This window comes from Melanerpes formicivorus, unplaced genomic scaffold, assembly GCF_026170545.1.
Source record: "Melanerpes formicivorus ecotype bairdi unplaced genomic scaffold, bMelFor1.0.p_v2 SCAF_54, whole genome shotgun sequence".
Lineage (NCBI taxonomy): Eukaryota > Metazoa > Chordata > Aves > Piciformes > Picidae > Melanerpes > Melanerpes formicivorus.
The window spans coordinates 1,256,216-1,280,506 of NW_027142406.1; the positions used below are offsets into that span (position 1 = coordinate 1,256,216).

At 48.2% G+C, this 24,291-nt stretch overlaps 1 protein-coding gene across 2 annotated transcripts in view; it reads left to right on the forward strand.

Moving 5' to 3' along the window:
- ANO2 (anoctamin 2) overlaps positions 1–21,572 on the forward strand; it is a 130,437-nt gene extending 108,865 nt beyond the window's left edge. For both annotated transcript variants that reach the window (XM_068160897.1, XM_068160898.1), the window contains 5 exons: positions 5,396–5,548; positions 6,059–6,111; positions 7,872–8,053; positions 17,653–17,758; positions 18,631–21,572. In XM_068160897.1, coding sequence (XP_068016998.1) covers positions 5,396–5,548; positions 6,059–6,111; positions 7,872–8,053; positions 17,653–17,758; positions 18,631–18,918 — 782 coding nt within the window. In that variant the 3' untranslated portion in view covers positions 18,919–21,572. The remainder of the gene's footprint in view (positions 1–5,395; positions 5,549–6,058; positions 6,112–7,871; positions 8,054–17,652; positions 17,759–18,630) is intronic.
- Positions 21,573–24,291: the final 2,719 nt, after the last annotated feature.

Sequence of the window (24,291 nt, forward strand, 5' to 3'; positions counted from 1 at the left end):
GAAGAGAAACCTGCATTTTTCTATAATCTCCATAATGAGGATGGATTTGAAAATACCAACTTGGCCTGTTGTGTGCAGGCTTGTTGCACACATTTATTACCAAAGGGCTGGAAATTACAGGGTTTTGCTCACTTTCTCAGCCAGGCTTAATAAATATACTCAAAAGTTTCTTCTTAGGGATTGGGAAAGACACAGCCCTAGAGTGACTCTTCCACTGTTTACAGTATCACAGTATCACCAAGGTTGGAAGAGACCTCCAAGATCATCAAGTCCCTCCTGTCACCACAGACCTCATGACTAGACCATGGCACCAAGTGCCACATCCAATCCCCTCTTGAACACCTCCAGGGATAGGGACTCCACCACCTCCCTGGGCAGCACACTCCAATGACAAATGACTCTCTCAGTGATGAACTTTCTCCTCACCTCCAGCCTAAACTTCCCCTGGCGCAGCTTGAGACTGTGTCCTCTTGTTCTGGTGCTGCTTGCATGGGAGAAGAGACCAACCCCCTCCTGGCTACAACCACCTTTCAGGTAGTTGTAGAGGGCAATGAGGTCACCCCTGAGCCTCTTCCTCTCCAGGCTAAGCAACCCCAGCTCCCTCAGCCTCTCCTCACAGGGCTGTGCTCCAGACCCCTCCCCAGCCTTGTTGCCCTTCTCTGGACACATTCAAGTCTCTCAATGTCCTTCTTAAACTGAAGGGCCCAGAACTGGACACAGTACTCAAGGTGTGGCCTAACCAGTGCTGAGCACAGGGCACAATGACTTCCCTGCTCCTGATGGCCACACTCTTGCTAATGCAGGCCAGGATGCCATTGGCCTTCTTGGCCACCTGGGCACACTGCTGGCTCATATTCAGGTGGCTGTCAATCAGCACACCCAGGTCCCTCTCTGTTTGGGAGCTCTCAGCCACTCCGACCCCAGCCTGTAGCTCTGCATGGGATTGCCGTAGCCAAAGTGCAGCACTTGGCCCTTGGACTTGTTGAATGCCATCCCATTGGACTCTGCCCACCTGTCCAGTCTGTTGAGGTCCCTCTGCAGAGCCCTTCTGTCCTCTAACTGACTAACATCTGCTCCTAACTTGGTGTCATCTGCAAACTTGCTGATGACTGACTCGACCCCCTCAACCAGATCATCAATGAAGATGTTAAAGAGGATGGGGCCCAGCACTGATCCCTGGGGGACTCCACTACTGACTGGCTGCCAGCTGGATGTGGCACCATTCACCACCACTCTCTGGGCCTGGCCCTCCAGCCAGTTCCTAACCCAGCACAGAGTGTAATGGTCCAAGCCACGGGCTGACAGCTTAGCCAGCAGTTTGCTGTGGGGGACAGTGTCAAAGGCCTTGCTGAAGTCCAGGTAGACCACATCCACAGGCCTTCCCATGTCCACCAGACAGGTCACCTGATCATAGAAAGAGATCAGGTTGGAGAGGCAGGATCTGCCCTTCCTAAGTCCATGTTGGCTGGACCTGATCCCTTGGCCATCCTTCAGGTGTGCAGTTATTGCCGCCAGGATAATCCGCTCCATCACTTTCCCTGGCACTGAGGTCAGGCTGACTAGCCTGGAGTTTCCAGGTTCATCCACCTTCTCCAACCCAAACAATTCTGTGGTTCTGTGATACTACTCAGTGTGTAAAACTGGGAGAACCCCAGAGGCAGTCACTACAGAAGTTTTCATGCTGAGGATGTATTCTGCATCCCCTACACAAGAAGAATAGCCAGTACTCCCCAGAAACAGAATTCAAAAGCCTTGATCTGTGCTCTTCATCATAAATTGGAGGCCAAAGTAAGAGGGACATAGGGCAATGGAAAAAAACTAGAAATGGGAGATTGGGATTGGATGATAGGAAGAAGCTGTTCCCCATGAGGGTGGTGAGACACTGGCACAGGTTGCCCAGGGAGGTGATGGAAGCCTCATCCCTGGAGGTTTTGAAGGCCAGGCTGGATGTGGCTCTGAGCAACCTGCTGTAGTGTGAAGTGTCCCTGCCCATGGCAGGGGGGGTTGGAACTGGATAATCCTTGAGGTGCCTTCCAACCCTAACAGTTCTATGATTCTATGTGCTAAGTCTTTGTTGGCGCTGAGTTCTGTTCAGGACCTGAGCGCAGAGGAACAGCTTCAGTGAAAAGCTGACTTCTGAGAAGCACTGTGGTCTGCAAAAATTCTCTTGATGCTGTTTGTCATGCCTAGTTTTTGTCTCAGAGCCCAGCCAGCCTGTTTCTGGATGAGATGCTGCAGATGTGGCCTCAAGTGTTGAGAAACTCAGCGGCTGGTTCTGAGGCCTTTGCCTCTTTCCTGCTGAAGTTAGACAGTAAAGGTGACTTGTCCTGAGCACCAGTGGTGTGTGGTTAGGTTTTTTTTTCTCATCAGAAACAGAATCTAGGTCTCAGACAGCATACCTAGTCTGCTGCTCTGATACTCTAGAAGGCATTTTTTCCTGTGTCCTTGACTTTCCGTATAAACACAACCTTCATCCTTTTTGTGTCATGAAGCTGAATAATGTTCATCTGTTGTCTACAGGCTAGCCTACCAGGCAAGCAGAAAAGTACGGGGAAAAAGCTGGATACTCAGGAGTCCAACTCCTGGCACAGGTCTCTTAAGCATTTTGCCTCAAACTACAGCAGGAAGAAATTCTACACAGAGAGAGAGATTGCCCATTGGAATTGGCTGCCTGAGGAGGTGGGTGGAGTCACCATCATTGGAGGGTGTTCAGGAGGAGGCTTGATGGGGTGCTTGGTGCCATGGGTTAGTTGATTAGGTGGTGTTGGATGATAGGTTGGACACGATGATCTTGAAGGTCTCTTCCAACCTGGTCTGGTCTGTTCTGCTCTGTTCTGCTCTGTTCTGTTCTATTCTAAATTCTTCCCAGAAAGAGAGATTGGCCATTGGAATGTGCTGCCCAGGGAGGTGGTGGAGTCCCCATCACTGGAGGTATTTAGAAAGAGACTGGATGGGGTGCTTGGTGCCTATGGTGCCTGTTAGTTGTTTAGATGGTGTTGGGTGAGAGGTTGGGCCTCGATGATCTCTAAAGGGTCTTTTCTAACCTGGTTAATTCTCTCTCTCGTCTTCTCTTCTTCTCTTCTCTTCTCTCTTCTCTTCTCTCTTCTCTTTCTCTTCTCTTCTCGTTACTCTTCTCTTCTCTTCTTCTCTTCTCTCTCTCTTCTCTTCTCTTCTCTTTCTCAGTCTCTTCTCTTCTCTTTCTCTTCTCTTCTCTTCTCTTCTCTTCTCTCTTCTCTTCTCTTCTCTTCTCTTCTCTTCTCTTCTCTTCTCTTCTTCTCTTTCTTCTTTCTCTTCTCTCTTTCTTTCTCTTCTCTTCTCTTCTTTCTATACCAACAGACCAAGACTGTGTGCTTGGCTTTGTTTTCAGGTATTTTTTTCCCCCTGCTTCCTGCATCATTCACACTTTCAGATCAAGGAGGCTGGAGGACTGCAGAGATTTCATGACGGCCACACAAACTCTTCTGGCGTAGAGTTTTCTATGAAAACTTATTTACACAATTGTCCAGAAGCCCTTTGCATACCTTGAACTTGGAAAAAAAAGAAAAGGCAATTACACTAGCAATTGTTTTTTCCCCAGGAAATGAATCAAAGGGCTGCAGACGACATCAAAGCAAATGCGTGTGGGGCTTATGGCTTCTACTGAAAGCATTGCAAACCATTTTATTTCTTTTTACCAGAATCCTCCCAACTCTGTTCCTGCTAAATTCACTTAAATTCCAAATCAGACATAGCCTGGTGCTATGTATTTGTATTTTGCTTCTCAAGTATTTGACAGTTTTGTTGGACCTTGCTCTAACATCTGGTTTTGTTTCCTTGCTAATTCCTTTTCCTGACTCGGGACATAAAGCATCCAGGCAAGCATGATTTCAAGGGCAGGGTGTTTGCCTGCTTTGAAAGAGCTACATCTGAGTGTATGTTAGGATGGAGACTTGATCTCAAAGCAAAATGAGGACAAAGATGTAAAATCTATATAGATATAGTGCACACATGATAACTTGCAGTGCAAATATACTGTCACTGAGAAGAGCAAAGTAGATATATCAGTCACAGTATCACAGTGCATTAGAGGCTGGAAGGGACCTCCAGAGATCATCCAATCCAACCCCCTTACCAAAGCAGCATGACCCATGGTAGTCTGCACAGGAATGTATCCAGGTGGGGTTTGAACATCTCCAGAGGAGGAGACTCCACAACCTTTCTGGGCAGCCTGCTCCAGGGCTCTGTCACGCTCACTGTAAAGGAGTTTCTCCTTATGTTTAGGTGAAATATTCTCTGTTCAAGTTTGTATCCATTGTTCCTTGTCTTACACCTGTGCACCACTGAAAAGAGCTTGGCCCCCTCCACTTGACACCCACCCCTCAGATGTTGATAGACATTGATCAGATCCCCTCTCAGACTTCTCCAGACTAAACGGCCCCAGGTCTCTCAGTCTCTCATAGGGGAGATGTTCAGGTCCTTGTTCTTACTCTTAAAAGATTGCCAAACAGTTTTCCAAAGGAAGCTGGGAAGAAGCATTGACACCTTGTAGATGATCTTCTCTTGGTTCCCTGTGTGTCATTTTCCTTACATGCAAAAGGACAAGAAAGTACAGCACACAATCAGTCAACTGTGTATGAATGCAGTAGAATACACCCCAAATCCTTTGTCCTTTGTTTTTTCCCGGTTTGGTTCGGTTTGGGGTTTGGTTTTTTTGTTTGTTTGGGGGTTTTCTTTGTTTGTTTGTTTGGGCTTGGGTTTTATTTGCTTGTGATAGAGATTAAATAAAAGCATTATTAGAAGCATTTTTAAAGCACAGTGACAAACCTTCCTGCACAAGCCCTATGAAGAGAGGCTGAGGGAGCTGGGGTTGCTTAGCCTGGAGAAGAGGAGGCTCAGGGGAGACCTTCTTGCTCTCTACAAGTACCTGAAGGGAGGTTGTAGCCAGAAGGAGGCTGGTCTCTTCTCCCAGGCAAGCAGCACCAGAACAAGAGGACACAGTCTCAAGATGTGCCAGGGGAAGTTTAGGCTTGAGGTGAGGAGAAAGTTCTTCCCAGAAAGAGTAATTGGCCATTGGAATGTGCTGCCCAGGGAAGTGGTGGAGTCACCATCACTGGAGGTGTTCAAAAACGGATTGGATGTGGCACTTGGAGCCATGGTTTACTTGTCCCAAGGTGTTAAGTATTAGGTGATAGGTTGGACTTGATGATCTTTGAGGTCTTCTCCAACCTGGCTGATACTGTGATTCTACAATTCTATGATAATAGCCTTGCTTTGTGGTATTTATTACTGGGACCAACTTGCAGAGCAGAGTTTTGTGGGTTATGCAACCCGCAAAGCTCACCAGTGAACTGCTGTCAGCTGCAGCTGCCAAGTGCCTTCAGGAGATATCAAAACACACTGCATCTTTCTCTTCCAGTCATCCAGTTTGGCTTTGTCACCCTCTTTGTTGCCTCTTTTCCGCTGGCACCTGTCTTTGCTCTGCTGAACAACATCATAGAAGTCCGGCTTGATGCGAAAAAATTTGTTACTGAACTGAGGCGACCAGACACAGTGAGAGAAAAGGACATAGGTAAGTAATGGCAGGCATTAGGGTGAAGGTAATATCCAACATTCAATCAGAAAGGAGAAAAGTGAAAGTGCTCTCTACAACTACCCGAAGGGAGGCTGTAGCCAGGGGGGGTTGGTCTCTTCTCTCAGGCAACCAGCATCAGAACAAGAGGACACAGTCTCAAGCTGTGCCAGGGGAGGTTTAGGTGTTAGGAAGAAGTTCTTCATAGAAAGGGAGATTGGCCATTGGAATGTGCTGCCCAGGGAGGTGGTGGAGTCATCATCTCTGGAGGTGTTTAGGAAGAGACTGGATGAGGCACATGGTGCCATGGTTTAGTTGCTTAGATGGTGTTGGGTGATAGGTTGGACTCAATGATCTTGAAGGTCTTTTCCAACCTGGTCAATTCAATTCTATCCTAGCCTAGCCTAGCCTAGCCTAGCCTAGCCTAGCCTAGCCTATCCTATCCTACCCTACCCTGCCCTACCCTATCCTATCCTAAGGCCATTCATAAGCCCTGGTTTTCACTTGCAGGAATTTGGTATAACATCTTGAGTGGCATTGGAAAGCTTTCAGTCATCATTAACGTAAGTATTTGGGTGACACCAGTCTCTAAGCATCATCTTGGTGTAACTTTCTCAGCTGCTTGAAAATACAGTAAAATCTAAATGACCCTGGTCCTCTGGAAGTGTAGTACTTGATTTATTTACAAATGCAGTGACAGGACGAGGGGCAATGGTTCGGAGCAGGATAGGTTTAGATTGGACATCAAGAGGAAGTTCTGCACAATGAGAGTGGGAAAATACTGGAACTGGTTGCCCAGGGATGTGGTTGAGGCTATGTCCATGGGGACATTCAAAATCAAACCTGATGTAGTCACACTCACTGTAAAGAATTTTATCCTAATCTCCAGTACAAATCTTCCCTCTTCAAACTTAAAGCTGTTCCCTCTCATCCTGTCACTACAAGCCCCTGTAAAAAGTCTCTTCCCAGCTTTCTTGTAGCCCCCTTCAGATACTGGAAGGCTGCTCTGAGATCTCTCTGGGGCCTTCTTTTCTCCAGACTGAACAGCCTCATAGGGGAGGTTCTCCAACCCTCTGATCATCTCTGTGGCCTCCTCTGGACCCTCTCCAGTATCTCCATATCCCTCTTATGCTGGGGACACTTGAACTAGACACAGTGCTCCAAGTGGGGACTCACAAGAACAGAGCAGAGGGAGAGAATCCCCTCCCTGTCCCGCTGCTCTCCCTGTTTTGGATGCAGCCCAGCACACAGCTGCCTAATGGGCTGCCAGTGACCATTGTGAGCTCACACTGAGTTTTTCATCAACTGACACCCCCAAGTCTTTCTCCTTGAGACCACTCTCAAGCCACTTTTGCTACTCTGCGTCCTAAGATGTATTCCGATTCCCTAGCTGCAGCCTTTCCCTGGAGAGACAGAGCACAGTCCTGTGCATTTACATATGGATATGCCCTGCCCCAGGTCTGACCATTGAGCTGTTAATTCATCACCACTCTAAACTTACGTGAACATGAAAGCTATCACCTGAATTAACTTATTCTGAAATATGTTGCCAAATCATGTAGGAAGAAAATTAGGGAGGCAAAAGCACATTTGGAGCTTAAACTGGCCTCTACTGTGAAAGACAACAAAAAGTCCTTCTATAAATATATTTCTGGCCTGCATCAGGAACAGTGTGGCCAGCAGGAGCAGGGAGGTCATTCTGCCCCGGTACACCGTACTGGTTAGGCCACACCTCGAGTCCTGTGTCCAGTTCTGGGCTCCTCAGTTTAGGAAGGAGGTTGGCTTGCTGGAATGAGTCCAGAGAAGGGCAACAAAGTTGGTGAGGGGTTTGGAACACAGCCCTGTGAGGAAAGACTGAGGGAGCTGGGGTTGCTCAGCCTGGAGAAGAGGAGACTCAGGGGAGACCTTATCACTCTCTACAACTCCCTGAAGGGAGGTTGTAGCCAGGTGGGGGTTGGTCTCTTCTCCCAGGCACCCAGTACCAGAACAAGAGGACACAGTCTCAGGCTGCACCAGGGGAGGTTCAGGCTGGATGTTAGGAAGAAGTTCTATACAGAGAGAGTGATTGCTCATTGGAATGTGCTGCCTGGGGAGGTGGTGGAGTCGCCGTCACTGGAGGTGTTCAGGAGGAGACTTGATGGGGTGCTTGGTGCCATGGGTTAGCTGTTTGGGTGGGTTGGATTGGTTGATGGGTTGGACACGATGATCTGGAAGGTCTCTTCCAACCTGGTTTGGTTTATTCTAAATAAAGTTTATTCTAAATGTTGATTCACAATGCTGCTGTTTACCTGTTTTTTTGTGGTTTTTTTTTTTTGTCTATCAGGCTTTTGTCATTGCCATCACATCTGATTTCATTCCACGCCTTATGTATCAATATGCCTACAGTCAGAATGGAACCATGCATGGCTTCATCAATCACACGCTCTCCTACTTCAATGTCAGTCATCTCAAGGCTGGGACACAGCCAGAAAACTCCCCTTTTGCACAAGATGTTTTATTCTGCAGGTAAGGGAGTTCTCGTTGACAGTTGGCAGAGTCAAAGCAATTTCAGAGAATCACAGAACTGTCAGGGTTGGAAGGCACCTCAAGGATCAGCCAGTTCCAAACCCCCTGCCATGGGCGGGGACACCTCACACTACAGCAGGTTGCTCACAGCCACATCCAGCCTTGTGGCAATGACAGCGATGAGCAGTGTGAGCAATCTGGCAGTGCAGGCCTAGAGCCTGACACGGTGGTAGGCCATAAATGCAGAGTTAGCTAGCAGTGTAGCAAAACAGTGCTGTGCCTGCAGCATGTAACTAAAACAAGACACTGGTAGCTATAAACATGGACAGTTATCTTGGGACAACAGGACATGCACCTGCATCAACAGCCTCGCTGTGTCATTAGTAGTTGGACCAATAATCTGTAATAGTGCAATGTGTGGTCACTCATAGGGAACCAATGGAGCTATGCCAACGAGGCTCTCCGAGCTTATATAAGTTGTAGCAGTTGCCTTGCTACGCGCTTCTTCTTCTGCCTTTCCTGTCTCCTGCTTCTTCTACACTTTACAGTGCTATACTTGCACTACAGGCCTGCTCCATAGGCCTGCACCTCAGGCCTGCACCATCGGCCTGCACCACTGGAACAATAAAGGAACAATACTCGATCACATTGGTCAGCCGTATTGATTCCCAATCTCCGTCGTCTACACAGCCGGGCCTTAAAAACCTCCAGGGATGAGGCTGCCACCACCTCCCTGGGCAACCTGTTCCAATGTCTCACCACCCTCATGGGGAAGAACTTCTTCCTGACATCCAAGCTGAATCCACCCATTTCCAGTTTTGTTCCTTTCCCCCCAGTCCTATCACTCCCTGACACCCTACATTTCTTTGGGCCTTTTGTCAGACAAATTTTTCTCCAAGTGGGAACTGATGATAATTGTGCCTTTAAAGAGGTGGGTTTAAGAGTACAGATTTTGTAATACCCTTGCTATGTTGGAATGCTCTTAGAAGAGTTTGTCTACTGCATTAAAAAGCAAACTTAGAAGCAAAACAAAAACAAAGCCACAACACCAACAATATCTTTCTTGAAATATAGAATTGTCATTAAAACCAATCAGGAATATTTTTCAGCTTCCTGTTTCAGTAACAGGAGTTATTTTGTTGCATAATTTTACACATGAGAGTATCTCCATACCTGTGAGCCTGCCAGATGCTTTTCTGCTCTCAGTTCCTTGGGTTTTTCTTTCCCCATATCACCCTGTGTTTTCCTTCCACAAGCATCTTGATCCACATGGATCTCCTACTTCACTTTGCTGCCACTTATAGAATGTAGAATACAGAATGAACCAGGTTGGAAAAGACCTTTGAGATCATCAAGTCCAACCTATCACCCAACTCCAGCTAATCAACTAAACCATGGCACCAAGCACCCCATCCAGTCTCTTCTTAAACACCTCCAGTGATAGTGACACTGGCTTCTGTTTATGCTATATGACTGCCAGTGTGTTTGGACCTGTGTGCATGACCAGTGAGGAAATGCACTCCTCAGGTTAGCATGGATTCAACAGAGCCAGAACACAGGCAGAAGGGTATAATCCCCACTAGTTATAAAAGTGAGCCTTGCCTGGTAATATCAAATCTATGCCGTTGAGGGAAAAGGAAGACAAGATTGCAGGCAAGAGGAATATACCAAACAGGTGGGCTCACAAGAAAGCTGGGGAGGGACTTTTTAGATTGTCAGGTAATGATAGGGGGAATGGAACAAAACTAGAGGGCCACAAAGATAAGCAGAGGGCTGGAGCTGCTCTGCTATGAGGACAGACTGAGAGAGTTGTGGTTGTTCAGTCTGGAGAAGAGAAGGCTCCCAGGAGACCTTATTGTGGCCTTCCAGTATCTGAAGGGGTCTACAAGAAAGCTGGGGAGGGAATTTTCAGGGTGTCAGGTAGGGATAGGACTGGGGGGAATGGAACAAAACTAGAAATGGGTAGATTCAGATTGGATGTTAGGAAGAAGTTCTTCAGCATGAGGGTGGTGAGAGACTGGCACAGGTTGCCCAGGGAGGTGGTGGAAGCCTCATCCCTGGAGGTTTTTGAGGCCAGGTTGGATGTGGCTTTGAGCAACCTGATGTAGTGTGAGGTGTCCCTGCCCCTGGCAGTGGGGTTGGAACTGGCTGATCCTTGAGGTGCCTTCGAAGCCTGACAGTTCTGTGATTCTATGAGCACATGAGAAGGAGCATGAGTCTGGATGAGAAATAACCATGAGAGAATTCCTGTTCTGTTATCAGGAAAAGAAGTCAGCATCCACATTCTGTGTTTCCCATTCTCACCAGCCTCGTTGGAATCTTATCAACATCTCAGCACTGGACAGAACTATCACTGTGATAAAACATGGGGTATCTAACTTGTGTCCCAAGAGACAGGCAGCAAACACTGTCCCTTAAGCTGGAAACAAAATCTGGTTTGTTTTTCTGTTTCTGGCAAATATGTTGGGAACAAGCTGACCTCTCTTATTCTTAGATTTCTGTGACCCCTGGAGATAAATGTGGTTACAATGAGCCTGCAATGCCAGAGATTAAGGTATCTTTAAAAATAACCATAATGAGCCAGAAACAACTCTCCCACCAAACACCCAGAAGACATTCTCTGGATATTTGGAGCAGCATTTTTCTGCAGTGTGTTGAACTCTCTGACACTGCTTCCAAACAAACATTGCTGCAATGCCATTCTGGTGCAGGGCACTGGTTGTAATGATTTGTTTGTTTGTTTGTGTTTGCTTTTGTACTTCAGAGCACCATGACATTTGTGTAGCTGCAGGCAAATTGAAAGGGAAGCTATGTGGCTTTCTTTTATCGGGTTAGACCTTTCAATCTTTATCATCTGGGCTGATAATGGAGTACATGAAAGAGTGAAGCAGAAGAAAGCAGCAAATAAGTCATTAAAGGATATTTTTTTTCCCCTCAATGAAAGTTTGCTCCTCAATTTAAGGACATTCAGATACTTGAATGTGTCCAGAGAAGGGCAAAAAAAGCTGGGGAGGAGTTTGGAGCACAGCCCTGTGAGGAGAGGCTGAGGGAGCTGGGGTTGCTTAGTCTGGAGGAGAGGAGGCTCAGGGGAGACCTTCTTGTTCTGTCCAACTACATGAAGGGAGGTTGTAGCCAGGTGGGGGTTGGTCTTTTCTCGAAGGCAAACAGTGGCAGAACAAGAGGACACAGTCTCAAGCTGTGCCAAGGGAGGTTTAGGCTGGATGTTAGGAAGAAATTCTTCCCAGAAAGAGAGATTGGCCATTGGGATGTGCTGCCCAGGGAGGTGGTGGAGTCACCATCCCTGGAGGTGTTTAGGAAGAGACTGGATGAGGCACTTGGTGCCATGGTTTAGTTGATTAGATGGTGTTGGGTGATAGGTTGGACTCAATGATCTCAAAGGGCTTTTCCAACCTGGTTAATTCCATTCCATTCCATTCCATTCCATTCCATTCCATTCCATTCCATTCCATTCCATTCCATTCCATTCCAAAAAGAAACTACCTGTAGAATCTAGTGGCTAGTGAAACCCTGGGCTTTTTGAAGTCCTACAGTTAAAGCATAATTAAAAAGAGAGGCAGGGAGGAGGCCAGCTACCTTGCCTGTAGCTCTGGCAACACCTCCCTTCCCCATAAATCATTTGCTGGTGTTCTTTTGTGGATTCAGGCATCATGAGCAGTGTGATTTCCAGCTGAGCCAGGGGAAATTTCTGTGGGGTCCAATGTCCTGTAACACTTACATATTCTGTGAAGCTCAGAGTGCATTAAGTGGAAAACCCACCACAGTTGGTGACCCTTCCAGTTGAACCTGGGCTCTGTTTCAAGACTGGGATTGATTTACAGCACTAGGCAAAATGCATAACACACTCGGTGGGTTTCCTTAGCTTTGACGCTCAAGTAGATTGAATTGATTGGCTCTGCCCCCATGCTGCAGCACTTGTACACAGATTTCCAGCAACAAGCAGGAGTCCACATTGCACAGAAGAGTACCAGGGTGGGGAATCTCAGTGCAGGCACAACACAGGACCAGACAGGAATCCTGTATAAGACAGGACACAGAGCTTGGCTGCTGTGCCAAGCTGAACCCACCAGTGAACAAAGCAAATCAGTGTCTAACACAGCCCAGATGGCTCTTCCAGTTTAAACCCCCGAATCTTAAACTGCAGCCCCCAATCTAAAACTGGCTTTTGCTCCTCTGTGTCCCCCTTCTCCCCACCATGGGCTGCACCTTGTGTCCTTTGTCTCTAGACAGTGCAGCACAGGCTCCCATCCAGCATTTCAGCCTGCATTTCTTGGAGGGTTGGATGCAGGGGGGGTGTGTGGATTGTAAATGTCTAATTTAACACATGAAACCACGTGGCTAGAACCTGAAGGTAATTTTGGTAAGCACACCTGCAAACTGAAGCTGACAGGTTTTATAAATGAGCCTTCCCCATTATCCCCTGATGGAGGCTTTGCCACAGCCTAATGAATCTTACTGTCAGGAAGGGTTTTGTGGTATTCAAAACAGATTTTTTCCCCCCTCTTTCTTAATTTTGTCCCATTACTCCTAGTCAAACACTGTGAGCAGCACTATATTTATCCCTTTCAGTCCTAAGGGGGCAATTTGTGCATGGTTATCATGTCCAACTGTGCCTGTTACTTACCAAAGTGGAGCAGTACATGTCCTGCTCTTTAATCTTTCTTGGTGAGTCAGTCTCCTCAGCCCCTGGATGGTTTCCATAGAGTCATAGAATCAACAAGGTTGGAAAAGACCTCATAGTTTCATAGTTTCATAGTTTCATTCAGGGTTGGAAGGGACCACAAGGATCATCTAGTTCCAACCCCCCTGCCATGGGCAGGGACACCCCACACTAGATCAGGCTGGACAGAGCCTCATCCAGCCTGCTCTTAAACACCCCCAGGGACGGGGCCTCGACCACCTCCCTGGACAACCCATTCCAGGGTTTCACCACTCTCATGGGGAAGAACCTCCTCCTCACATCTAGCCTGAATCTCCCCACCTCCAGCTTCATTCCATTCCCCCTAGTCCTATCACTACCTGATATCCTGAGAAGTCCTTCCCCTGCCTTCCTGTAGGCCCCCTTCAGATACTGGAAGGCGACAATTAGGTCACCTCGGAGCCTTCTCTTCTGCAGACTGAACAGTCCCAACTCCTTCAGTCTGTCCTCACAGGAGAGGTGCTCCAGCCCTCTGATCATCCTTGTGGCTCTTCTCTGGACACGTTCCAGCACCTCCACATCCCTCTTGTAATAGGGGCTCCAGAACTGGACACAGTACTCCAGGTGGGGTCTCACCAGGGCTGAGTAGAGGGGGAGGATCACCTCCCTCGACCTGCTAGCCACACTTCTCCTGATGCAGCCCAGGATCTGATTGGCTTTGCGGGCTGCAAGTGCACACTGAGAACTCATGTTGAGCTTTTTGTCCACCAGCACCCCCAAGTCTCTCTCCTCAGGGCTATCCTCCAGCCAGTCACTGCCTAGCCTGTATTTGTGCCTGGGATTGCCTCGACCCAGATGCAGGACCCTGCACTTGCTCTTATTGAACTTCATGAGGTTGGCCTGTGCCCACCTCTCCAGCCTGTCAAGGTCCCTCTGGATGGCCTCCCTTCCCTCCAGCCTGTCTGCTGCACCACACAGCTTGGTGTCATCAGCAAACTTGCTGAGGGTGCACTCAATGCCACTGTCCATGGCACCCACAAAGATGTTGACCAAGCCTGGTCCCAGGACTGATCCCTGAGGGACTCTGCTTGACCCTGGCCTCCACTGGGACATGGAGCCATTGACAGCCACTCTTTGGGTGCGGCCATCAAGCCAGTTCCTTATCCATCTAGTGGTCCACCAATCAAACCCATGTGTCACCAGTTTGGAGACCAGGATGTGGTGCGGGACAGTGTCGAAGGCTTTGCTCAGGTCCAGGTAAACGACATCAGTTGCTCGCCCCCTCATCTATTAATTTTGTCACCTGCTCATAGAAGGCCACCAGGTTGGTCAGGCAGGATTTGCCCTTGGCAAAGCCATGCTGACTGTTCCCAATCACCTCTTCACTATTCTTTTGAGCGAGTAGTGACTCCAGGAGGATCTGCTCCATGATCTTTCCAGGCACAGAGGTGAGACTGACTGGCCTGTAGTTCCCTGGTTCCTCCTTCTTGCCCTTTTTGAAGATGGGGGCAATGTTTCCCCTTTTCCAGTCTGTGGGGACTTCACCAGACTGCCAGGACTTTTGAAATATAATAGAGAGGGGTTTAGCAACCTCATCTGCCAGTTCTCTCAGTACCCGTGGGTGTAACCCGTCGGGTCCCATGGACTTGAACACTTTCAGGTTCTTCAGATGATCACGAACCTGATCTTCACTTACAATGGGCAGTTCTTCCTCCCTGTCCCTGGCTTTGACTTCCATAACATCAGGAGTGTGGCTAGAGGCCCTTGCAGTGAAGACTGAGGTAAAGAAGTTATTAAGTACCTCAGCCTTTTCCTCATCACAGGTGACCATGTCACCATTTTCTTTTCTGAGGGGGCCCACACCTTCCCTAGTCTTCTTCTTCCCATTAATATACCTGTAAAAGTTCTTAGTATTCCCTTTAATCTCCCTGGCTAGATTCAACTCAAACTCTGCTTTGGCTTTCCTAACCAGGACTCTTGCTGCTCGGGCAGCTTCCTTGTATTCCCCCTGTTCTACCTGTCCTTCCCTCCACTTCCTGTAGAGTTTCCTTTTAAGTAATAGTGTGTCCAGTAGCTCCTTGCCCATCCAGGCAGGCCTCCTAGCATTCTTACCTGCTTTTCTCTTTGTTGGTACACAGAGCTCCTGGACACAGAGGAGGTGGTCCTTGAATACTGACCAGCTGTCCTGGGTCCCTCTTCCCTCCAGGGCTTTGTCCCAGGACACTTTGGCTAGCAGATCCCTGAAGCGATCAAAATCTGCATGCCTAAAGTCTAGGGTCGTGAGCTTGGAATACTTCCTCCTGATTGCCCTGAGGATGTTAAATTCAACTGCTTCATGGTCACTGCAGCCTAGGCCGTCTATGAGCCTCACATTGCTTACCAGCCCTTCCCTGTTGGTGAGAACAAGGTCCAGCATAGCACCATTTCTTGTTGGTTCCTCCACCATTTGGAGGAGGAAGTTGTCTTCTATGCAGTCCAGGAACATCCTGGATTGCTGGTGCCTTGCTGTGTTGTCCCTCCAGCAGATGTCCAGGTGGTTGAAATCACCCATGAGGACCAGGGCTTGTGACCTGGAAGCCGCTTCTATTTGCCTATGGAGGGCCTCATCTGCTTGGATCTGCTGGTCAGGTGGCCTGTAGGACCTCAAAGATCATCAAGTCCAACCTGTGACCCAAGACTTCATGACTACTAGATGATGGCACCAAGTGCCACATCCAATCCCCTCTTGAACACCTCCAGGGACAGTGACTCCACCACCTCCCTGGGCAGCACATTCCAATGGCCAATCTCTCTTTCTAGAAGAACTTTCTCCTCTCCTCCAGCCTAAACTTCCCCTGGCACAGCTTGAGACTGTGTCCTCTTGTTCTGGTGCTGCTTGCATGGGAGAAGAGACCAACCCCCTCCTGGCTACAACCTCCCTTCAGGTAGCTGTAGACAGCAAGAAGGTCTCCCCTGAGCCTCCTCTTCTCCAGTCTAAGCAACCCCAGCTCCCTCAGCCTCTCCTCACAGGGCTGTGCTCAAGGCCTCTCCCCAGCCTTGTTGCCCTTCTCTGGACACCTTCAAGTCTCTCAATGTCCTTCTTAAATTGAGGAGCCCAGAACTGGACACAGGACTCAAGGTGTGGCCTAACCAGTGCTGAGCACAGGGGCATGATGACTTCTCTGCTCCTGCTGGCCACACTATTCCTGATGCAGGCCAGGATGCCGTTGGCCTTCTTGGCCACCTGGGCACACTGCTGGCTCATGTTCAGCCTATCAACCAGATCCCTTTCTGCCTGGCTGCTCTCAGCCACTCTGACCCCAGCCTGTAGCACTGCCTGGGGTTGTTGTGGCCAAATTGCAGCACCCATCCTCAGTTTGTTGCTATCTCCTTTTTTGGTTTTCTTTTTGACCCTGAAATCCCCACAGCTGAATGGCTGAGTGCAGCATTCCAGGTGTGGCTTTACCTGAGCTGTTCAAAGCAGGGCTAATAGCCCCCCCACCCCCCCTTTCCCCCATCACCATCATGCTTTTTTGTTTACCCATGCACAAGTATCCTACTGCAGTATGTCAAACTTGTGTTAACTTGCTGGCCACTGAGAGCTCCAGGCTGCTTTGATCCTTCAAACTCCATCCTTTCAAAGATCCTTCAGTTGCTTTATTTGTAACTACTTTCCATTTCCCCAGATTATTATTATTATTTATTGTTATTACTGTGTTTCCTGTCTGGATTTCTTATTGCATTCTGTGTTTCCTGCTATGTGCAAAACTTCCCAATTTAGGAGCATCTGTGACTTTTATTAGCTTGTTGTTTTCTTCCAAGTGATTGATGGCAACACAAAAACCATCAGCCTTTACACCAAGGAACTGAAGGCTCTGTTTTACCCTGTCTAAGGCTAGGCAGGTCATTTAGGAAGGGCCTTTCCTATGGCTCCACCTGTAGTTAATGCAGGGACAGCAGGGAAGTCATTGTGCCCCTGTACTCAGCACTGGTTAGGCCACACCTTGAGTCCTGCGTCCAGTTCTGGGCTCCTCAGTTTAAGAAGGACATTGAGACTCTTGAATGTGTCCAGAGAAGGGCAAGGAGGCTGGGGAGAGGCCTTGAGCACAGCCCTGTGAGGAGAGGCTGAGGGAGCTGGGGTTGCTTAGCCTGGAGAAGAGGAGGCTCAGGGGAGACCTTCTTGCTCTCTCCAACTACCTGAAGGGAGGTTGTAGCCAGGTGAGGGTTGGTCTCTTCTCCCATGCAAGCAGCACCAGAACAAGAGGACACAGTCTCAAGCTGCACCAGGGGAGGTTTAGGCTGGATGTTAGGAAGAAGTTCTTCCCAGAAAGAGAGATTGCCCATTGGAATGTGCTGCCCAGGGAGGTGGTGGAGTCACCGTCCCTGGAGGTGTTTAAGGAAGAGACTGGCTGGGGTGCTTGGTGCCATGGTTTAGTTGATGAGATGGTGTTGGATGACAGGTTGGACTTGATCTCAAAGGTCCTTTCCAACCTGGTTCCAGTTCCAATTCCAATTCCAAATCTAACTCTAATACAACAAACAACCCCCCCCAAAAAAACCAAACTCAAACCCAACACATAGAAAAGCAAAACAACAAACAACCCCCCCAACCCAAAACCAACCCAAAACTAATCAGACAGATTAAAATAAAACAACACAATCAAACCCCAACCAATCCCAAAAGCCCCCAAAAGTCAAACCCCCAAAGGGGACATTTGCAACTCCTGGAAAAATCTGGCTACTTCCAAGATGAGAACAATCACAACTGTGCAAACCAGCCTCAGCTTGCTAAACGCAGTGGAGATGGTCCAGCTCTAATCCTGGAGTGGTGTGTCACAATAAGGCTTGAAGCAGGGACATCTGCAGGATTTGAGTCTTTAGGGTTGGTGATTGGAAAAACATCCTGCTAAGCCAAGCATGCCATTCAGGAGCTGTGTGGTAACTGAGCTGTCTTCACCAACAGGTTCAAAGACTACAGAGAGCCACCTTGGTCCCCAAACCAGTATGAGTTCTCTAAACAGCACTGGGCAGTCTTGTCTGCTCGCCTGGCTTTTGTTATTCTGTTTCAGGTGAGTCTGTCTCAGGTGAGGCTGGGAGTATGGACTTGATGATCTATAGGGTGAACTTGATGACCTTGAGTGCTGTGTCCAGTTCTGGGCTCCTCAGTTTAAGGGGGTTGCTTAGCCTGGAGAAGAGGAGGCTCACAGGTGATCTCATTGCCCTCTACAACTACCTGAAGGGAGGTTGTAGCCAGGAAGGGGTTGGTCTCTTCTCCCAGGCAAACAGCATCAGAACAAGGGGACACAGACTCAAGCTGCACCAGGGGAGGTTTAGACTTGAGGTGAGGAGAAAGTTCTTCACCAAGCGAGTCATTCATCATTGGAATGTGCTGCCCAGGGAGGTGGTGGAGTCATCATCCCTGGAGGTGTTCAAGAGGAGATTGGATGTGGCACTTGGTGCCATGGTCTAGTCATGGGGTCTGTGTTGATAGGTTGGACTCGATGATCCTCGAGGTCTCTTCCAACCTTAGTTATACTGTGATACTGTGATACTGTGAGGTGGGCGTTGGTCTCTACTCCCAGACAAACAGTGGCAGAACAAGAGGACACAGTCTCAAGCTGTGCCAGGGGAGGTTTAGGCTGGATGTTAAGAAGAAATTCTTCACAGAAGGAGAGATTGGCCATTGGAATGTGCTGCCCAGGGAGGTGGTGGAGTCACCATCCCTGAAGGTGTTTAGGAAGAGACTGGCTGGGGTGCTTGGTGCTATGGTTTAGTTGGTTGGGTGGTGTTGGGTGATAGGTTGGACACAATGACCTCAAAGGTCTCTTCCAACCTGGTCTATTCCATTCCATTCCATTCCATTCCATTCCATTCCATTCCATTCCATTCCATAACATTCCATTCTATAACATTCTGTGACTGTCTGGTTCTGTCTTTGCAGAACCTGGTGATGTTCCTCAGCGTTCTGGTGGACTGGATGATTCCTGACATCCCCAAGGACATCAGTGAGCAGATCAAAAAGGAGAAGAGTGTGCTTGTTGACTTCTTCTTGAAGGAAGAGCATGAAAAACTGAAGCTGATTGAAAGCTTCATCAGCCATGACAAGCACAAACACAAAAGTGGGGCCAAAGGCAGCAGGATCCGGGCTGCCAGCTTCCAGGGCTACCAGGTCAACCGCAGCAGGCAAAGCAGCTTCACCTCCTTTAGCTCCCAGCACACAGAGGTGTGACACTTAGGGAAGGGTAACACAAACTATGCTTACTTCTGTACTATCTGCTTGCTGTGTGATGTGATTCTCAGCCTGAAGCAAGAGAGGCAGTCAAGGAAGAGGCAGGGATCCAAACTGGAGGCTTCTTTGGCTTCCTCAGGAAAATCCAAATGGAAGGGTCTGTGTTGCATTTTGTGTGCTGTCTGGGCTGGAGCATTTCCACATTTTTATCAGCTCAGGATAAGGCTTTCATTGTGGCTGTAGCTGGTCCTTGTGGTGGTGCATGTGAGTTGGGTAGGCGTGCAGGAATTGTCACTCACGAGGTCTCTGTGGTAGGAACACATCCATCCTTCCTCCTGCAGTCAGCCAGTGGGGCACAGGAAATAAAAGGAACACTCCTGCTTTAGGATCTAACTTTTGGCAGGTCTCCAAGGAGACCCTTATTGTGGCCTTCCAGTATCTGAAGGGGCCTACAAGAAAGCTGGGGAGGGACTTTTTAGGGTGTCAGGGAGTGATAGGACTAGGGGGGATGGAAAAAAGTAAATAGAAATAGGTAGATTCAGATAGGATGTTAGGAAGAAGTTGTTCCCCATGAGGGTGGTGAGAGACTGGCACAGGTTGCCCAGGGAGGTGGTGGAAGCCTCATCCCTGGAGGTCTTTAAGGCCAGGCTGGATGTGGCTCTGAGCAACCTGCTCTAGTGTGAGGAGTCCCTGCCCATGTTAGGGAGGTTGGAATTGGCTGATCCTTGAGGTCCCTTCCATCCCTGCCAATTCTATGGTTCTATGGTGAAGCATGCACAGCACATGGTCTCACAGCTGGTAGCCACCAGAGGATGGCTGTAAACACGGTGAGTCTCAGGCAGTCTTTGTGCCTTGGGACTCTGCCGCTTGGTGCTGCCTCTGTAGAGCACGCAGGGCTGCTAAGGGCACAGAGCTGTGGGAAGGGAGAGGATAAAATTCACTGAGCACTTTTCATCTACAGATACGCTGTGCTCTGCTTAGCTGGAGCTTGAATGCAAGTGCTAATGAGCAGAGAGGCTGCAACGTGTGCATCAGAATGGAGTTCAGCTGCTGGAAGCAGGGAAGCTCACTCATTGTCCTCAAGAAACCAAAAACCTGCCCCTTTCATTCTCCTCTCACTTAGACTGGGATCTCAGCCAGTGTCAGGAGGAATCAGGGCCACTAAACCACCACTAGTGTAATGTTGGGGAGTGGGAATGGCATCCAGCCCTGTGGCATTTTCATGTACATTGTGCATAAAGCAAGGGAAGTCACTGCTGTGGTGCATTCCCTGTAAAACGTTTTGCAGGGCAGCTTGTCCTTGGAAGAGAAGCACATCCAGTGAGCAAGCTTTCACATCATTGAATGACTCCCTTTATTCTGCTGTGGATGAAAAAGAAACCCTTTCTTTAAAATCCCATGTCTTTTACTGTAGATTCTCTCTCTAAGCTGATGTCACATTCGGAGTCTGGATTAAAAGAATCAAGTAAAAAAACTCTTCTTCTTTTGTCTTCTCATAATCCTTTGAAACCCATCAAAAACACAAAGAATTGTTTCAGATTCAGGCATTGCAGGCTCACAGGATGTTAGGGGTTGGAAGGGACCTCTGGAGATCTTTGAGTCCAACCCCTTGCCAGAGCAGGACCATAGAATCTAGCACAGATTGCACAGGAACACATCCAGACGGGGCTGGAAAGTCATAGAATCACAGAACTGTTAGGGTTGGAAGGGAGGATCATCCAGTTTCAACCCCCCTGCCATGGGCAGGGACACCTCACACTAGATCAGATCCACATCCAGCCTGGCCTTAAAACAACAGCAGGACCACAGAATCAAGCACAGGTCACACAGGAAGACATGCAGATGGGGCTGGAAAGTCTCCAGAGGAGACAACTCCACAAGCCCTCTGGGCAGCCTGCTCCAGTGGTCTGTCACACCTACAGTAAAACAGTTCCTCCACATGTTGTGGTGGAACCTCCTGTGCTGTAGTTTCCATCCACTGCCCCTTGTCCTATCCCAGGGCACAAGTGAGCAGAGGCTGTCCCTTCCTTCCCAGCCCTCAGATATTTATAGACATTGATTAGATCCCCTCTCAGTCTTCTCCTCTCCAGACTGAACAGCCCCAGGCCTCTCATCCTTTCCTCATCAGGCAGTGCTGCAGTTCCTTCATCATCCTGGTAGCCCTCTGTTGGACTCTCTCCAGCAGATCCCTGCACCTCTTGACTTGGGGAGCCCAGAACTGGATGCAATATTCCAGGTGGGGCCTTACCAGGGCAAAGTAGAGGGGAAGGAGAACCTCCCTGGATCTGCTGGACACACTCTTCTTAATGCACCCCAGGATCCCGCTGGTCCTCTTGCCACAAGGACTCTTTATAATGGTATATAATCTATTTCTGAAGCCTGAGAATTTCACAGAATCACCAAGGTTGGAAGAGACCTCAAAGATCATCAAGTTCAACCTGTCGCCACAGACCTCATGACCAAACCATGGCACCAATTTCATTGTTCTCATGGATGGAAAGATTTCTTTTGAGAAGAACTTCTGGTAATTTAATGAGGGATGTGAAAATAATTGTTGTGGTTTTTATTATTATTATTATTATTATTATTATTATTATTATTATTATTATTATTATTATTATTATTTTTCATTATGTGCCTAAATGAAAGAGAAAGAAAATGGGAGAAGCCTTGTGGGAGTGGCTGAAATTAAAAGCTTCATTAAAAACCCCATAAATTGATGTAAGGTTGTCTCATCTATTGTAGATCACTTTAGAAATCATGAGGTCAACCTGATTAAAATTGTAAATGTGTAACTTCACTGAAAAAAATAACTGTATATGTCTGATCTCTCCAAGTGTCTTCTTGTTTGCTGATGTTTTTTTACTTCAGAGAATGTTCTTTCTCATCCCTTATCACCTCCAGCGCCTCACAGACATGGAGGCCATCTTACAGAATACAGAGTTAACCAGGTTGGAAAAGACCTCAGAGATCATCGAGTCCAACCTATCACCCAACACCATCTAATCAACTAAACCATGGCACCAAGCACCCCAGCCAGGCTCGTCCTAAACACTTCCAGTGATGGTGACTCCACCACCTCCCTGGGCAGCACATCCCAATGGCCAATCTCTCTTCTGGGAAGAATTTCTTCTTAACATCCAGCCTAAACCTCCCCTGGCACAGCCTGAGCCTGTGTCCTCTTGTTCTGGTGCTGCTTGCTAGAGAGAAGAGACCAACTCCCACCTGGCTACAACCTCCCTTCAGGTAGTTGTAGAGAGCAAGAAGGTCTCCCCTGAGCCTCCTCTTCTCCAGGCTAAGCAACCCCAGCTCCCTCAGCCTCTCCTCACAGGGCTGTGCTCCAAACCCCTCCCCAGCTTTGTTGCCCTTCTCTGGACACCTTCCAGCATCTCAACCTCTTTCCTAAACTGAGGGGCCCAGAACTGGACACAGGACTCAAGGTGTGGCCTAACCAGTGCTGAGTGCAGGGCAGAATGACTTCCCTCCTCCTGCTGGCCACACTATTTGTGATGCAGGCCAGGATGCCATTGGCCTTCTTGGCCACCTGGGCACACTGCTGGCTCATGTTCAGCCTACTATCACCCAGCACCCCCAGGTCCCTCCATGCCTGGCTGCTCTCAGCCACTCTGACCCCAGCCTGTAGCACTGCCTGGGGTTGTTGTGGCCAATGTGTACAACCTGGTACTTGGATGTGTTCCATCTCCTGCCCTTGGACTCTGCCCATCTGTCCAGATCTCAGTTTGACTACATACACTCCAGACTACAACTTACAGAATCATAGACTGCTCTGGCTTAGAAGGGACCTCCAAATGTCATCTCCAACCCCCCCTGCTTGGGTTTAAAAAGACCAGCACCTAACTCCTGAGTCAGAGTTCTTGAGCTGTTTATGGCACTGGAAGTATTAGCAGCTGCTAGACTCCTAATTGATGATGTTTGTTTTGTTTTGTCTTAATGGTGTAGTTGATTAGATGGTGTTGGGATGATAGGCTGGACTCAATGACCTCAAAGGTCTTTTCCAATCTGGTTAGTTCTGTATTCTGTACGGTTTAATTTTGCTAAGTGCTTGAATAACTACTATATACTACTAACTTCTACTTATATGCTGCTAACCATTACTATTACAGCCATGTGAGAGGGCTGGGACATAAACTTTAATTGCCTCCCTCTAGAAGCCAGACATTTAAATGAGAGCACTGTATCTCATCACAAACATATTGTCTCATTTTACTTTCAAAAGACCAACAAGCCCTCTTGGGGATTCCATGATCTAAATGTATTAAGGCAGCAAATATTCACGACTTCTGCTCCCTCATTTACACTGGAGGCTGTTCTGGTGGTGGGCTTAGAATCATAGAATTTTTGGAGTTGGAAGGGACCTCAAGGATCACCCAGTTCCAAACCACCCTGCCATGGGCAGGGACACCTCACACTAGATCAGAATCACACAGAATCACAGAAATATTCAGGTTGGAAAAGACCCTCAGGATCACCAAGCCCAGCCCAGAAGCCTACTCTACAAGGGTCACCCCTAAACCATAGCCCCAAGCACCACAGCCAAACCACCCTGAAACACATCCAGGCTTGGGGACTCCACCACTTCCCTGGGCAGCACATTCCAATGCCTGACCACTCTTGCCCTGACAAACATTCTCCTAATGTCCAGTCCACCATACAGGGAAAAAAGCCTTGAGAAAAACTTCAATGACATGACTGAATAATCATGAGAAAAGGAGAAAGCACTCATTTCTTATATCACATGCCACTATGTGACAATATATGTGCCACTGAATCAAACAGAGTGATCAGGTTGCTCACAGCCACATCGGACCTGGCCTTAAAGACCTCCAGGGATGAGGCTTCCACCACCTCCCTGGGCAGCCTGTGCCAGGGTCTCACCACTCTTTGGGAGTTTTTGACCTGCCTGTTTGTTTGCAACTTTAGGTGATTGAAGAGAAACTTCAATTACTCCAAAATACCTCTGACTGGGGGAAAACCTTGCCATACAGTAAGAAAAAAATCAATCTTTTCAGAGCTTTAAGCTATCTTAATGTCCTCATTGGAGGTGTTCAGGAGGAGACTTGATGGGGTGCTTGGTGCCATGGGTTAGTTGTTTGGGTGGGTTGGATTGGTTGATGGGTTGGACACGATCATCTTGAAGGTCTCTTCCAACCTGGTTTATTCTATTTCTATTCTCTTCCCTTTTTCTTGTCTTTTCCCAGGTGTATGGGAGTACTTGCATTTAGAAAGTGGATTACAGCTTGCATGGCCTCCTTTTTCACAGTGTTTAGAGTTAAGGCTCGTAAAATGATCATTTTTGGTTTGCCTACCCCTTCCTTTACCCAGTCTTACACAAAACCCCTGTGAGTCACTCAA